The sequence below is a fragment of the Chlorocebus sabaeus genome, chromosome 12 (genome assembly GCF_047675955.1).
Source record: "Chlorocebus sabaeus isolate Y175 chromosome 12, mChlSab1.0.hap1, whole genome shotgun sequence".
Classification (NCBI taxonomy): domain Eukaryota; kingdom Metazoa; phylum Chordata; class Mammalia; order Primates; family Cercopithecidae; genus Chlorocebus; species Chlorocebus sabaeus.
Window position 1 is genome coordinate 108,703,940 of NC_132915.1, and position 16,342 is coordinate 108,720,281.

At 58.2% G+C, this 16,342-nt stretch overlaps 1 protein-coding gene across 4 annotated transcripts in view; it reads right to left on the bottom strand.

Annotated features, from left to right (window-relative positions):
* RALGDS (ral guanine nucleotide dissociation stimulator) overlaps positions 1-16,342 on the bottom strand; it is a 49,053-nt gene that overhangs the window by 26,213 nt on the left and 6,498 nt on the right. Inside the window, exon 1 of one of the 4 annotated variants that reach the window (XM_008005818.3) lies at positions 4,973-5,373. The exons of 1 other annotated variant lie outside the window; for it this stretch is intronic. In XM_008005818.3, the coding sequence (XP_008004009.2) occupies positions 4,973-5,332 (360 nt within the window). In that variant the 5' untranslated portion in view covers positions 5,333-5,373. Of the gene's footprint in view, positions 1-3,135; positions 4,937-4,972; positions 5,374-16,342 lie in introns of those variants that run through there. 2 more of the 4 variants (XM_008005815.3, XM_008005816.3) reach the window with 2 other exon arrangements.

Consider the following 16,342-nt stretch of genomic DNA (forward strand, 5'->3'; position numbering starts at 1 on the left):
TGGGGCTGTCAGAGGCGGCTGGGGCAGCCCGGGTCGACTTGGGTGGGTTTGACACTCAAGGCTATTGACAACCCTGTGCTTGGCTGTTGGAGCCTCTGCTGGGAGGAACTAGGGACTCTCGACAGCACTAAACACTGTCCGGAAGTGGGGGTTCTTAGGAATCAGCGTCGGTCCCTTCCTCCCTCCTGCTCCAGCTCATGCCCCCCACCCCCTACCTAGCCTTCCCAGGTTCCCAACCTCCCCCTGGGACATGCACCTGCCTTTCCTTGGGGGCTACAACCACAAGCCCCTAGAGCACAGCTGCACAGACCTTTCGGAAGCCGGGACGCTGCTCGTAGGGGAACTTAAAAAGGCAGGCTGTGAACTGACAGATGGCAGCCAGCTCCCGCCCACACATGTGTTTTGTTTGGCTTGCGAAGTGTTTTTAAAAATTTAAGCCAACAGTAAAAGGTCAGGTGATTTCATATAAAAATCCACATTTCCCACTTCTCCTGTAACTCTGGCTGACCTGACCACACCGGGTCTGTGTTCCCGAGTGTCGCCGGAAGCTGACTGCAGCTGCCTCCTGTAGCCAGGGCATGTGTGGGGATTGCTCTGACAACTGTCCCCCACTCCTGCAGTGCCCAGTGCCCGACACCCAGGGGAGTCACTGCCACCCCGGAGGGGCCACCAATTCAACATGTGACAGCCCGAAGTGGAGGGAAGCAGAGGAGGAAGAGACAGAGGGGGACACACAGATGGAAACTGAGCCCAAGAACCAAGAGTGAGCCTGAGGACCACAGCGAGGGACAGCGCGAGAGGGACAGCGCGAGAGGGAGGCGAGGAGAGACTCCCTGGGCATCTTACGTCACTCCTCAGCCCCTGAGCAGCTGTCTCATTTAAGGAAAATATGTGTTCAGGCTAGATCTCTGTGGTCCCTCTTCTCCCTGCTCCCATACCCAGACACTGTGGCAGTGGGGTCTTGATCCCACTGCCCTCAGGCAGAAGACCACTGGCTCGGTGTGGTCCTAGCTTCCCCCTCCAGGCTCCCTCTCGGCAGAACTGCTGCAGCTCCTTCTTCACGCTGCCCCTTTTCTCTGGCTGGTCCTTCCCTCCTTCCACCCGTTCCTCGGCCGGTACATCCTTGGCCAGTACCTGAGAGGCGGATCATAAAAGCTGCCCCTGTGGACCTTCAAGTCGGGACCCAGGCCTGCCTTTAGGCAGGATCCCAGGGAATGGGTTTTGGGCCAGGGGTGCAGTTCTGGGGACTGCCAGACACATAGCAGTTCAGAGCGGGAACCGGGCACAAGGCAGTGTCTGGGTGACTGTGGCCTTTGGCTATCACCCTTTCCAACCTGGGCTCGGCCAAGGCCGGGAGGAAAGGCAGCCAGGTACCCAGACTCAGGTCAGGCCCTGGTGGAAAACCTGTCACCTCCTGTTGGGCAGGTGGAGGTCACTGACCCCTTTCTGTCTCTTGTGATCTATATTTAGAGCCTGGGGAGGACATGAAAAGGGTGAGGCCTGGACACGCTCCTCGGTCATTTCCCAACACTGGCGTCACCATTCCTAGCCTGCCTAGGTCCTGGGGTGGCCCTCTGTGGACGGGTGAGCACACACCTTGGCAGGAGGTGACGCAGCTGGACCACGCGTGGGAACTCCCGGCACAGCGGGCGGGCCTGGCTCAGCCCCACCTCCCCTGCCACTGGGTTCCTGGCAACCTCTGGTAGCTTCTTTCTCCTCCTTCTACCCCCAGGATGCAGGGGTCCCCACAGGGGAGAGGCTGAACTCAGAGCTAGCCAGGTGAGAAGCGAACCACCGAACCACTGAAATCTCCAGGAGACCACACTGGGTGGCGGGGTGACAGCAACCCTCTGACCTCACAGGGCGCTGCTGTCTCAGCACAACCGGAACAAGGTGTGCCGATGCCGGGAGCAGCGGAAACGGCCCTGGATGGGGATGCAGAGGGCTCCGGATCAGCCTGGGACTCGCTGTGGGGCCCTGCTGTCATCCTCTGAAAATGGGTACACCCACAGCATATTGAGGGGTAGGCATGCAGAGGAGCAAACGTGATAAATGCATCCATGGGCTGCAAACCGGGGGCCGCTCGGACAGCTGTCCCCCACTCCTGCAGTGCTCGCTGCCTGGCACCATGACGAGTCACTGCCACCCCCAAGGGGCTGCCAATTCAACATGTGACAGCCGGACGTGGAGGGAATCAGAGGAGAGAGGAAGACATAGAGGGAAACTGAGCCTAAGACCCGAAAGTGAGCCGGAGGACCACAGCGGGAGAGGGAGAGAGCAGGCGACGGAGGCGAGGAGAGACAGCGGCAGAGGGGCTGCGGGGGCGCTGGGCACACCTGCCTGAGGAAGGGACCAAAGGCCCAGAGGGTCCCATAATCTCAGCCTAGTACCTGTCCCCAAGCCCGGGGGCCCTGATCAGGAGGCAGCGACGTCTATCCCACAGCTGTGATAGGCGGGACACATCACACCCCGAGAGGCCCCAGCATCCATGGTCTCCCCTCCTGCAGGATGGTCAGCCGCCAGCCTGGCCCCAGACTCCTTGGAAATGCTCCACCAAGTGCCAGCTGGAAATGTCATAGCACAGGGGGCCTTGGGATGAGCCAGCCCCAAGGGGCCATTCTTTCCTGTGGGTTTGGGGAACTCTTTTTAAGATCTGGAGCACAGATTCAGGTTCCAGTGCCTGCCCTGTGTCTTCCTAGCCTTAGTTTCACCTCTCGGGGCCTCAGTTTCTCCATCAGTAAAATGAGGACAGTAACCGTGATAGCACCAGGCTCTCAGGCTTCTCAGGAGAGCAGACAGTGAAGTAGTGCACAGAAGTCCTTGGTAATCCAAGAACCACCCTCCGGACAGAGCTGCCGGGACAACCCACAGCCACCCTGGACCGACCCGCGGGGCACGGGGCAGCTGGGGAGGCCAAGTGGGTGCACACAGGCACCAGCAGCAGAGCAGACCCCCAGTCTCCTCTCTCATACCCGAGATGGGAGATGAAGACTCCACTGCAAGTTCCAAACTCCTCCAACCAGTTCTGACGGGGAAGAAGGGGAGTCCTGGGAAAACGACTCCTGCCCCTGGGGCCTGGCGGTGACCCACCCAGCCCCCCACCTGGCAGAGGCACTGGTTGTCCTGGAAACTCACCTCAGTGGTGGCCGGTGGTGGCAGAGGTGCCAGCCAAGGTGTCGGGCTTTGGAGAGCAGCACGGCGGGCAATGGCCCTCCTCCTGGCAGTCACCACAGAGACACAGGCAAAGAACACAGAGCCCTTCCCCACTCTGGGCACGGCAGGTCTGGCACAAACCTGGCCTGCTTCCCGGGCCATGGTGGGGCGAGAGCCAGGTGGGAAGTGGGCTCTGCGGGAGGCCCTCTGCCAGTGTGCTTGTCGCCTACGTGCCTCAGTGGAGTGGAGCACCCGAGTGCCTAGGCCTGGTGTCACCCGCGTGGCTGTCATACCTGCTCCTGTGACAGGCAGGGCCAGGAATTCCCGCTTGTACCAGGCCATGGGCCAGCCGAGGACAAGTGGAGAGGCTGCCCCAAGCTAGCCCAACTTTCTCCCTTAATTCTCTAAGCCCCCACTCCCATTCCTCCTGTGTCAGGGGACTGGAAACCACCGCATAGAGTCAGAAAGGTGACAGATACAAGTAACCAAATCAAAACAGGGCTCAGTCAGCAGAGCTACCAGGTGGATGTGACTGTAGCCAGAGGCACTGGGAGGCAGGCAGGAGACCCCTACTCACTTGTTCTGGAAGGCTTCCCTGCCCCCTAGACCTGAGCTCCTCCATCCCTGGCACCCAGGCACAAAATTTCCTCTTTTTTTTTTTTTTCTTTTTCTCCTGAAATGGAATCTCTCTCTGTTGCCCAGGCTGGAGTGCAGTGGTGCGATCTCGGCTCACTATAACCTCCGCCTCCCAGTTCAAGTGATTCTCCTGCCTCAGCCTCCCGAGTATCTGGGATTACAGGCACATGCCACCATGCTCAGCTAACTTTTTTTTTTTTTTTTCTTTTGAGACATCATCTCACTGTGTCACCCAGGCTGGAGTGCAATGGCGTGGTCTCAGCTCACTGCACCTTCGCCTCCCGGGTTCAAGCAATTCTCCTGCCTCAGCCCCCCCTAGTAGCTGGGACTACAGACACGTGCCCCCACACCCGGCTAATTTTTGTATTTTTAGTAGAGACGGGGTTTCACTATGTTGGCTAGGCTGGTCTCGAACTCCTGACCTCGTGATCTGCCTGCCTCAGTCTCCCAAAGTGCTGGGATTACAGGCGTGAGCCACCGCGCTCAGCCACTTGGCTAATTTTTTTGTATTTTTATTAGAGATGGGGTTTTGCCATGTTGGCTAGGCAGGTCTCGAACTCTTGACCTCAGGTGATCCATCTGCCTTGGCCTTCCAAAGTGGTAAGATTTCAGGCATGAGCCACCGCACCTAGCCACAAGATTTCATTTTAACTGGGCACAGGGGTGGGGGTTGCCAACTGTTTGTTTCATTAAGTAGGATGGTAAAAAATAATAATATCACCAGCACTACTCCCACCATTCAGAAAAACTACCACCAAAGGTAACAAGAAAGGGTTGCCATCAGAAAGAAGGGCAGCCATGAAATGAATACATCTGGCTTTTAGAATAATTTACTAGAGTGACTACTGGAGTTGTAAACAACCACCACCACCACCACAACACAAAACTTACTACCTTGTCCCCATCCCTGTTTTTCTTATTTTGCTTCAAACCAGACATTGGAAGCCATCGGACGCATCCAACACACCCATCTGACAAGTGGAAAGATGAGCCCCAGAGAGAGCTGGGACTTGCCCAAGATCTCACAGGAAAACCCAGGACTCACGTCTGTCCAGCCGCTCTGCAAAGCTTGCAGACGCTCCCTCCATCCTGACCTGGGGGTAAGAACACTCAGAGCCCCAACCCCAAAGCCCAGAGATGCCAGGGTGAAGTCAGAGGCCAAGGGTCTCAGCTACTTCCTTACCTTCCTGGGACCGTGGCTGGGTGGATGCCCAGTCCCTGGCTGTAAGTGGAGGGCACAGGGCAGGGAGCAGGACAGCAGAGGCAGGGAGAAAGGGGTGTGGGCAGGGGCTGTGGAGGGCCCCCACAGGCACATCAGGCCCTGGGGCCCAGTGTCTCGCCCAGACACTGCCCCAGCAGCAGCTTGCTCCCAGCTCTGCTCCCCTGAGCATCTCACATCCTCTTCCGGTGGCTTTGTGGGCCTCAGGGGACCCAGCTGAGCAGGCAGTTCAGGGCCTGGGAGCTCTGCCACCCTTGGGGTGGGGACTCTCAGGGGATGTAGGTGGACATCTGGGGGTGGGGCCAGGCTGGGCTGGAGGGGCATCAGAGAAATGGAGCTAGAGGGTCATTTCAGGGGGGCCCTGGAGCAGCCACCTTCCTGCCTCCCTGGACTCACCCTGCGGCCAGAACAAATCACCTCTGCTAAAATCCCTGCACCATTTCTGTACCACCCAGAAGAGAATCCCAAGTCCTCACCTGCCCACAGCCCCCTCCTACTAACTCCAGCTGCCAGCATCCTCTGCTGGGAACTATGTTCTTCCCCTTTGGTCTCAGGACTCGGTCCCCACTCAGAGCAGCCTTCTCCAACGCGCCTGTCTTAACGCACCAACACCATCCCTGACCATCCCTGCCCCAGCCACCCCATTCCCTGTCCTTTTTCCATCTGGTACACTTCCTCCTGTGTGCCAGGCTCCAAGGCCCTGTCCCCTGGGAAAGTCAGGCATCACCTCTGGCCTCTCTCGCACACAGTGACTCAACCTTTAGCTTCAAGAAATAGTAAAGCCAACCAGGCTGTGAACTGGTCAACCCGGGATTGAAATTCCGATCCCCAGGGACTCTGGAACCCTGGGCCAGTAATTTAGCATCTCTGGGCCTCAGTTTGCTCCTCTGTAAAATGAGCACAAGGGCGCTGGAGGATTCCACAATAACTCAGCATGGGCTTGGCTCATGGTCGTGCTTGGCAGATGTGCAATGATCATCTCCCATGGGGACTTGAGGAGTTCAGGTGCCACAGGGTCACATGCCTACCCTGGTGCCAGGCATATAACAGACATTTGATCAATGTTGGTGGGTGCTGCCCCTGTGCCAGGAGTGCCATAGCCTGACTCCATCCCTGAGAGCAAGGTCCAGATGGCAGTCCAGGGTCTGCCCAGTGCTCAGAGTGTGGCTTGTATCTGGATCCTAGCAGATAGCTCGGAAATGTTTGCCGATGTAGAAGCACACAGAGATGAGTACTGCAAGGCAGGCCTAGTCCCGGGAGAGGAGACCAACGAAGAGGACGCTGTCTGGGTACACACTCTTAACGGGAAAGAAGCCCTGTGCAGACAGGCAGGATCTGGGTGAGGCAGGCGGCAGGGGTTGGTATCCGAGCAGGGATCCGAGACTGTCCCCAGCTTCGGCCTCTCACTCTGGTGTCGCCAACTGCCTGGCCATGTGACCGTGGGCATTGTGTGGTGTGGTTCGGCTGCCACTCCAAGTTTAACCGGGAGCTCACCACGTGGTTTGGGGGGATGGGGAGGGTTTCCCTGAGCCTCAGTTTCCTTGTCTGTAAAGTGTGACCTCTCAGCCCAGCCCCATAGAAGGGCTCAGTGGGCGAGAAGATGTTTCCTACAGTGTGTGCGCATTTGGTTGGGTGGGGGGCTTAAAGAGGCCCTGGAAAGTAGTGCTCAACTTTCTTTTTTTCTTTTTTCCTTTTTTTTTTTTTTTGAGTCGGAGTCTTGCTCTGTCACCCAGGCTGGAGTGCAGTGGCACCATCTTGGCTCACTGCAACCTCCAACTCCCGGGTTCAAGCTTGTCTCCTGCCTCAGCCTCCCGAGTAGCTGGGATTACAGGCACGCGGCACCATGCCCGGCTAATTTTTGTATTTTTAGTAGAGACGGGGTTTCACACGTTGACCAGGATGGTTTCAAACTCCTGACCTCGAGATCCGCCTGCCTCGGCCTCCCAAAGTGCTGGGATTACAGGCGAGAGCCACCGCGCCTGGCCAGAGTGCTCAGCTTTCATGGTGGGGGACCAGTAGGGAAGTGGCAGGGAGCCAGGCTACTCTGCTAGTGCCTTTACTTGGACAAGCAGCTCCTGGGTACCAGGCCCTGTGCAGGCCATCGCATCTCTCACGCAAGCTTTCTGTGTTATTCTTGAATAGCCCACTCCAACCCAGCTTCCCAAGCCTGTTACCCCCATATCTCCCCTGCCCCCACCTCCAGCACAGGTCAGCCTGGCCTCAGGGCCCAATCCTGGGGCTCCTCCTTTTGGAGCCAGGGTGGCCAGGGTTACCCACGGCAGTGGGCACTGAGCTTGCTGAAAAGGCTGTCGAGGGGCTGATGACACAGTCAGGCTGCAGGAGGAGCAGCACCAGCTGCCACTCAGAAATGCAGGCGTCCTGAGGAGGTGGTGCCGGCCGGGAGGGGAGCAGCAGGGCCACGCACCCCTCCTCCCACCCACGTGGTCCCTGGCCCTGCCTCTGCCGCCAGCCTGGGGGAGAGCAGGGTCTTTGTTCCCTGCCGGCCAGGCTGCCACGTGATGCACCACATCACTGTCACTGCCTGGAACGAAGACCGCCATGGAGAGCCCAGGCGCTGGGGCCTGGGGGTGAGGCCAGTTGGAGGAGCTCCACCTGCAGCCCCCCACCACCCCAACTCTGGCTGCCTTCAGGAGCTGGGCCCAGTGAGGGCCATACACGACACAAACATTTCCAGCTACTGTGTGCGAAGCTCACGACAGCCCTGACCTCAGGCTTCTCCCAGGACACACGACCTGCCAGCGGTCCCACGACGCTCTGCCCAGCAGTCCAGGTGGCCTGGGATAATGCACCTGGCCACACACACAAGCCCAGGCTAACAAAACCCAATCCACAGGCACCTTTCTAGGTAGGGGCAGGGCCGGGCTGGTGCGAGGCCCATTGTTTACAAACACCGTGCAGCTGTCGCTAGGAGCTGTGACTCAGAGCCAGAGCGGTGACTCCTCGGCGAAGCTGTTTACTCGGCACCACATCCTGTCCAGGAAGCAGATAGCAGAGGCTGAGGCCTGGCTTTTGCTCCTCTTTCCTGCTGCTAACTTGACTCAGGGACCTGCTGACCAGACTTGGTATCCAGCTGGGGGGACACTCAGCTCCCCTCCCCCTGGCTTCTGGGAACCTGAGGGCCCGTCAAGTCACTCAACACACATTCAGGCCCAGCCGGCTCTGCTAGGCAGCGATGGTGCTGTGGTCGTGCACGAGATGGATCCTGCCCCTGGAGGCTGCACCTATGCCTGGCATCTGACTAGGAGACTCCCAGGGATGGGGGCACCACTGACACCTGTCACCGTGCAGCCCAGAGGCAAATTCTTGCCATGTTCAGAAGCCTGGGAGGCAGGATCAATTCCTGACATGTCTTCATCCCCTAAAGCCTAGTCTGGCGCTGCCTTTAGCATACCTCAGTGGGGACAAAGCACTTTTCCACACAGCCTCTGCCAGAAAGATGAAGCCACAGTCATCATCTCTGTTGTAAAACTGAGAAAACTGAGGCCCAGAGAGGGCGAACAACTTGCCTGAGGTCACACAGCGTGTTAGTGCCAAGGTAGGGTGTAAGTCCGGCCCCCTTGCTTTCCTCTGCTCTGTTCCAAAGTAAGGATCACAAGTAGATTTGTTCCAGGCAGCACATAGACTTGACACTGCTGGGTCCCTGTCCCTGGGGTGGGTGGTCTGTCCCCTGTAGGGGGTCCAGGCTGGGAACTCTGACTTCCATTTCTCCTGATCACTGCTGCCTCCAACCTGGCGCCTAAACCAGAGTCCACAACCCCCGATAATTTCTACTACTCACTGCCATGCCAATGCGGGTATCATTTCACCATCATGATACGTAAAGCAGGTTTTGCAGGTAAGTTTGAGGACAGAAGCTCAGAGATGGCACAAAACTCATCCAAAGCCACACGGCAGAGCAGGGCTTCCAATCCTGTCTGACTCTGAGACTGCACTCCCAGTCACTCCCTCCTGCAAACTCTTAGCAGGAAGACTTTTGTTGTTTTTTTTGAGATAGAGTCTCGCTCTGTTGCCCAGGACGGAGCACAGTGGCGCAATCTCGGCTCACTGCAAGCTCCGCCTCCTGGGTTCACGCCATTCTCCTGCCTCAGCCTCCCGAGTAGCTGGGACGACAGGTGCCCATCACCACGCCCGGCTAAGTTTTTCTATTTTTAGTAGAGACGGGGTTTCACCGTGTTAGCCAGGATGGTCTCGATCTCCTGACCTCATGATCCGCCCACCTTGGCCTCCCAAAGTGCTGGGAAAAGAGTCAGAGGTGATTTTATCCTCATGGTGCCCTTCTAAGTCCAGGGTGCTGGGAAAAAGAATCAAAGGTGGTTTTATCCTCACGGTGCCCTTCTAGGTCCAGGGTGCCAGTATCTCAATGGCCTCTGGTTCACGGGAGGGCCCCTGTGTGTGGTGGGGAGGCAGAGCCTCCGAATGACTTGTGGAAGGCTACACACCCCAATGGGGAGGCCCTTTCCCTCCACAGGACACACCTGCCAAGGCATGTGGAAGGTGGGCCACCCCGGAGCGGGGACAGAAAGGCAAAAAGGGGCTGTGTTTATTCTGGCAGTTGGGGCTTGGCACCACCCCAGGCAGGACAGTAATTCAGCAACTGGCTGATTCACCCACCGCAGGGCTCCCCTGCACTGGCTGCCTGCCTGCCGGGCCCTATTACCAGCCCACTGAGTCACGCAGGTTGCCAAGAAACTGAGGATCCAAGAATCCGGGCCCTGTCCCAGCCGCTCCCATTGGCTTAGAGCCCACCAGGACCCAGCCCTGCCAAGGGCACCGCAGCTCCCCTCCCCCACCCTGCCTGCCCCCAGGTCCAGCTCCAGGAGGAACCCAACGTCTAACTGTAAGGATCTGAGCAGCGGTTGGGAGCTGGGGCCTACAGTGTCAGGAGTCTGGGGCTAAGCCCTCAGAGCTGGGTGAGCCAGGCAGCTCCCTTTCCCTTGCTGGGCCTTGGTTCTGGCCCATACACAGGGATCACCTCTGCCTGTAAAAGACTGCATGCTGAAACACTGGATGGGAAGCACTCAAGACAGGGCCTGGCACGTGCTCCGTGTCAAAACATGGCACGCCAAGGTGGCATCCTCTACAGGGAAGAACCAGAGTTCTTAGTTTGAATTCAAGGCCAGCTGATACTTCTGTAAAATGCAACCGAAATGTTGCAGCAATGTCAACTGCCATGGAGTTTCTAAACAATGTCCATTTCTCTACTGAAGTAGATGAGGATCAGTAACAGAGTTTGTGGCCTGCACTGTCTGCGGACCACAGAGAGGGCCCGGGGCACGACTATATTCACACAGCCAGAACACGCGAATTAACTGAACACCTACTAGGTGCCAGGCACTATTCAAGTGCCAGCGATAGACCAGGGAAAAACACAAAACACAAAAATCACCTTTGGCCTGGGTCATAATAAGTAAAATGCATGTTTGAAAATAAGAATGCTCCAGAAGGCAAAAACAACAGAGAAGGCTGCTGGGGCCCGTGGGGCAGGAGCAGGTGTTACAACTGCAGAGAGACCAGGAGAGCTGAGGGGGCAGCGCGGGTAGGGCTGGAAGGAGGGACATTAAAACATTTCACCTAGGCCAGGCGCAGTGGCTCACGCCTGTAATCCCAGCACTTTGGGAGACCAAGGCAAGTGAATCACTTGAGGTCAGGAGTTCGAGACCAGCCTGGTCAACGTGGTGAAACCCTGTATCTACTAAAAATACAAAAAAACTAGGCCAGGCGCAGTGCCTCACGCCTGTAATCCCAGCACTTTGGGAGGCCGAGGCGGGTGGATCACGAGGTCAGGAGTTCAAGACCAGCCATGGTCAACATGGTGAAACCCTGTCTCTACTAAAAATACAAAAATTAGCTGAGTGTGGTGGCGGGTGCCTATAACCCCAGCTACTCGGGAGGCTGAGGCAGGAAAATTGCTTGAACCTGGGAGGTGGAGGCTGCAGTGACCAAGATGGTGCCACTGCACTCCAGCCTGGGCAACAGAGCAAGACTCCATCTTAAAAACAAACAAACAAACAAACAAACAAACAAACTAGCTGGGCATGGTGGTGCATGCCTATAATCCCAGCTACTCAGGAGGCTGAGGCAGGAAAATGACTTAAATCTGGAGGTGGAGGTTGCCGTGAGCTGAGATAGCACCACTGCATACTCCAGCCTAGGTGACAGAGCAAGACTCCATCTCAAAAAACAAAACAAGGCCGGGCGTGGTGGCTCATGCCTATAATCCCAGCACTTTGGGAGGCTGAGGTGGGTGGATCACTTGAGCTCAGGAGTTCGAGACCAGCCTGGCCAACACGGTAAAACCCCATCTCTACTAAAAATACAAAAAATAGCCGGGTGTGGGGCTGTGCCTGTAATCCCAGCTACTCAGGAGGCTGAAGCGGGAGAACTGCTTGAACCCAGGAGGTAAAGGTTGCAGTGAGGTGAGATCGTGCCACTGCACTCCAGCCTGGGCGACAGAGCAAGACTCGTCTCAAAACAAAACAAAACAACACAAGTCAGAGGTTCTTGTGGGAAGATCACCAGGAGACCTCCTTGGAGGAGGTGATGAGGCTGGTGAGGAGCCTGAGGGAGGGCAGGGGGGTGGAGGGCCAGGGAAGGGCGGGGTCGCCTCTGCTCACCTGGCTCCCTCCCATTAAAGTGCTTTCCTGGGAACCAGGCTGAGAAGAGAGGCAGAGGCAAGTCCAGGCGGGGGAAGAGCGAGGAGGAAGGCAGTCAGGCTTCTGGGAAGCAAGAGCCCTTTTTCTTAGAAGCAGGGCCCTGGAGTTTCCCAGAAGCCAGCCTGCCCTGGGACGGTGGAGGCAGTGGTAGGTGGTCAGGTTGGCCCTGGTTTAACCTAGGGGATTTTCCCTTCCTAAATTCCTGGCCCAGGAACAATTCTTGGGCAATGGGTCTCTGTTCACAGGTAAGTTGAAGTTGCTCTGGTGTGGGCAGAGACCCCTCCGCACCGCACAGCCGTGGCTGGTGAGGATGGGGGATGGGGGCTGAGCCTACAGTCAGGCCCCTGTGTCTAGCAGGCCCTGGTCACCCAGTGCACTGAGGCCAAGGGAACCAGGACAAACGGGCCCTTGTGGTTGGGAGGCTGCCTGCCGTGCCAGGGACACTGCGTGCCCGGTGCCGCCACCAGCCTGCCGCCTGCCTGAGGGGGCTGAGGGCCTGGGAAGTGGGGCTACCCTTTCCGAAGGGGACCTCCTGAGCTGTCCTGGCCTCTGGAGAGGGCACAGGGCCTTGGCTGGCTGCCAAGAGGTGACAGGGCTGGTGCCCGCTGCCCTCTTTCTCACAGTCCTTTGCCTCCAAGAAGTTCCCCAGAGCTAGAGAAGAGCAATCCTTTGGGACTCTAGGGTCCTGGGTCTGAGGGACACTGCTGTGTCCCACCCTCCTGGCACCCACTTTCCCGTTAACCCCTGGGCTTGGCTCCTTCCTTGGCTTCTCCCCTGGAAGGCGAGACTCAAGGGCCTCTCCTCTCTGCCTCACCTGGGACACCTGACAAAGGACAGCAAGGTACCAGCTGCCCTCCCCTGCCCAGGGACCCTCTGAGAGCTGTTCAGGTCTCCATGCCGGCACCACGGTGGGCAGCTGGGTGTGCCAGGCAGTGGCTGAGCAGTTTCCAGCCACCACAACCCTGTGAGCTGGGCCTGGCTGTCAACCCAGTAATGGATGAAAAAACTGACAGCCCTGCTCATGGTCACGGCTCCAGCCTGGGCCTGGTGCTTTGTTTGTTTGTTTGTTTGTGACAGAGTCTTGCTCTGTCACCCAGGCTGGAGTAAAGGGGCGTGATCTTGGCTCGCTGCAACCTCTGCCTCCCAGGTTCAAGCGATTCTCTTGCCTCAGCCTCCAGAGTAGCTGGAATTACAGGTGTCCGCCACCACGCCTGGCTAATTTTTGTATTTTTAGTAGAGATGGGGTTTTGCCATGTTGGTCAGGCTGGTCTCAAACTCCTGACCTCAGGTGATCCACCCGCCTTGGCTTCCAAAGTGCTGGGAGTACAGGCGTGAGCCACCGCTCCCAGCCAGGTCTAGTACTTTAAAAAGGCAAAATGCAAACCCCCACTCCCTCCCACACTCACTGTGGCAATGTGCTCTCCCTCCCCGGGCAGCAGCCATGTGTCCCCACGCGCAGCCACATGCACCCCTTCATGTATGTGCTCCCTCAGCCACTGTCAAGCTCGTCACATCTGGGCACATGCATGCTGCAGACATACAGGGTCACCCAAAGGCAGAGAGATGCCCCTACCCTGACATACGTGCAGGAATGCATATGTGCCCCACGGCATCCCACAGCACACGGCCCCTTTCCCTGCAGGCCCAGAGGCCCCGGATACACACCCTGCTCCCTGCATATCTGCCAGACAGCAATGGGTGCCCCAGCATCCCCAGACCCCTGAGCACACTCCCTCAGGGCTCCATGCAGGGACTCCCTGGCCCCAGCAGCTGGGAAGGAAAGTCCTCATGGAGGCCTGAAGAATGGCAAGCATCTGTTTCGAGGGGGTAGAGGAGCCACGCAGGCAGCGCTGTCAGCTGGGACCTTCCACACTGGGCACTACCTACCTGCACACTACCCCCAGCTGTCACCTCCCCAGCCACCCAGGGCCTGAGGCCACGTGGACTACTTCACCCTTGAACTCTAGTCCTGAGCAACTGGGCAGCCAGGACCTGGAACTTGGCCTCAGGAAAGAAGCGATGCTTGGCCTGGGCAACTTTCTCGCCTCCTCTGGGCCGTAGTTCCCCTACCTGAAAAGACCTGTGGATTCAACTTAGGGCCTGCAAGGGTCCCTGCCCTGCGCCCACACCCTGAATCCCCAAGGGCAGCCGGAGCTGGTGGGCCATCGGCCATCTCTCTTCTGTGAAGGGGAATGGACATTGGCTGCCACCTGCGGAGGGCCTGCCCATGTGGTGCCAGGGGCCTTAGGAGCATCTCACACTCCCCCGCATTCGTAGGTCTGCAGAGGAGGCAATGGGGGTGCAGAGGAGTTAGGGAGCCCACTTGTCTGGGTCCCCTGAGGCCAAGCCAGGGCTCCCATCCCGCCTCCCAAGGCTTCTCACCCCTTGACCTCTAGACAGCCCGAACTTCCCTGGGGCTTCTGTTCCTGGTGATCATCATGACAGATGACAGCACTCATCAGGTGATTAATCAGCCAATCACTTGATCATTGGGACAGATAAGTGCTGCTCAGGGCTGGGGTTCTCCCTCCCCGCAGCCACGGCCCAGCAGGTGTGGGGTGGGAGCTGGAATCCCTCTGGAATGGATTCAGGTCAGGTGGTGGCAGCCCCCAGGGCTTAAATACCTTCCACCACCCTCCCCACAGTCTCACCCTCCCCGTGGTCCCACCCTCTCATGGTCTCACCCTCCCAGTTTTTTATGTGCCCACCAGGCAGTGCAGGGAGGGGAGGCCAACGTGGGGGAGGCGGGGGAAGGTCCTTGGTGCAGCACCCAGGCAGGGTGGGTGGCGCTGCATGCCTGAATCTTCCCTCCCACCAGCTGAAGCGGCCTCCTGCCGCCTGTTCTTCAGTGCTAGGCTGGTGCTCACCTCGTCCGCCCGCCTTCTTGGCGTGGCGTCTGGCATGAACATGGGCCAGGGCTGCACGCACCTTGGGCTGTGGGCCAGCAGCTCCCCGCCACTGTCTGTGCTGCCCCCTGCCCTGCCCCTCCTCGTGTGGCACTCCAATTGGGGATGGCCGGGCAGAGTCCCCATGGGATCACCCTGAGCCCAGCCAATGACCCCCAAGTGAACATACGAGTTCAGCACCCAATTCCGGAGGTGGGCACGCCCTTTGTCCATTTGACAGATGGGGCAAGGGAGACTCAGAGGGGTGAGGTCATGACGCAGGGTCACATAGTGAGCAAATGATCAGGATCAGACTGGCATCCTGGCTCCATGAGAGCACCGGGAGGCCCCGGGGGGTGGTCACCAACAGTCCTACCCTCACTGCCATCCCCAGAGAGAACATCTGAGGCAACCAGGTCTCACATCCTTCCCATCTCCAAAGTCCAACCCACTGGGCAGTGTGGCCCCACCTGCCTTCTCCCACCATTCTGCTGCCCCACCCTTTCCCAGGGTCTGGGGCTCCACCTCGCTCCTTCCAGGCTGGACACCCCTCATCTGTGTTCTCACCTCGGCTCCCGCAGTGCCCAGGTCTGGGTGCAGGGTGGGCGCCCACAAACTAAGGCAGTCCCTATGGGAGCCCAGAGGGCAGGGCTTCCTTACACCCTCACAGCAACTGTGGGGACCTCAGGGCAGACAGCAAGGCTCAGAGGGGTCCTGTGCTTCTTCTAGGATGCCCGGCAGTAAGCGCTGAGCTGGAATTCCGACCCAGGTGTCCTGCTCCAAAGCCATCTTCCTCACTTGAGGACCGGGGGCCTGACAGCTGAGGTGGATGCTGGCAGGTGAGGAGGAAGGGCAGTGGCTGGCCTGGTCCTGGTCCCCTCACTCTCCTGCCCCAAGGCCCCAGTAGGTGACATAATTCACAGGGCAATGTTTATGCATTGAACGGTGAACACACAGGCAGAGGGGTAGATGGGTCACCAATGGGGAAACTGAGGCCAGTGAGAAGGGACACACTAAGGTCACATAGTCAGTTGGTATCAAAGTTGGCCCAGAACCACAGTCCCCTGTTCCAGGGGCTCTACCCAGCTCAGCCACACCCTGGCATGCCAGCCTGCCCCAGGCCAGGGAGCCCATGGCTGCAAAGCACATGGTACCACACATGGTACCCCAAGGTCCCACACACTCTGGCTGGCACCAAGCCATTGCTGTGCCTTCTGACCTTGCGTTTTCTGACATTCTGCCACTGTCAACTCTCACTCAGGTATCCAGGAAGTGGCCTCTGTTGCTAGGGGACTGGCTTGATGCCGGGTGGCTGGTAGAGCGGGGAGATGGGGAGAGGGGAGTGGACTGGGGTGTCCCTCAGGAAGGATCCAGGGGCAGAGGCTGCTGGGTCCTGTCTCTGGGTGGAGGTGGAGGGCGGGTGGGCCATGACAAGTATCTGAGGAAACTTGGCAGGTCAGGCCCCTTCCTCCCCAGGCTCTAATGAAGGTCCTGGACCCTGGTCTCTGCATTTTCTCTTTCAGCCTCAGAGTCTTCTCTTCGGGTCAGGGGTGGGTGTGCACCGGCGGGGGTTGGAGGTGAGCCATCGGAAAGCCCCAGCCCTGAGCCTTCCTGTAGGCAAGTATTTTGGGGGCCAGCAGTTGCCAAGCAACTGCTCTGGGTTGCCATGGGAACACTCCCTTTTTTCTGGGGCTTGTAATTTTTAGGGGGATGCCACGATGCTTTCCATGCCCTTTCCTTTCCACTTCCTCACCCGGGCCTGGCTGCCCTGGGAG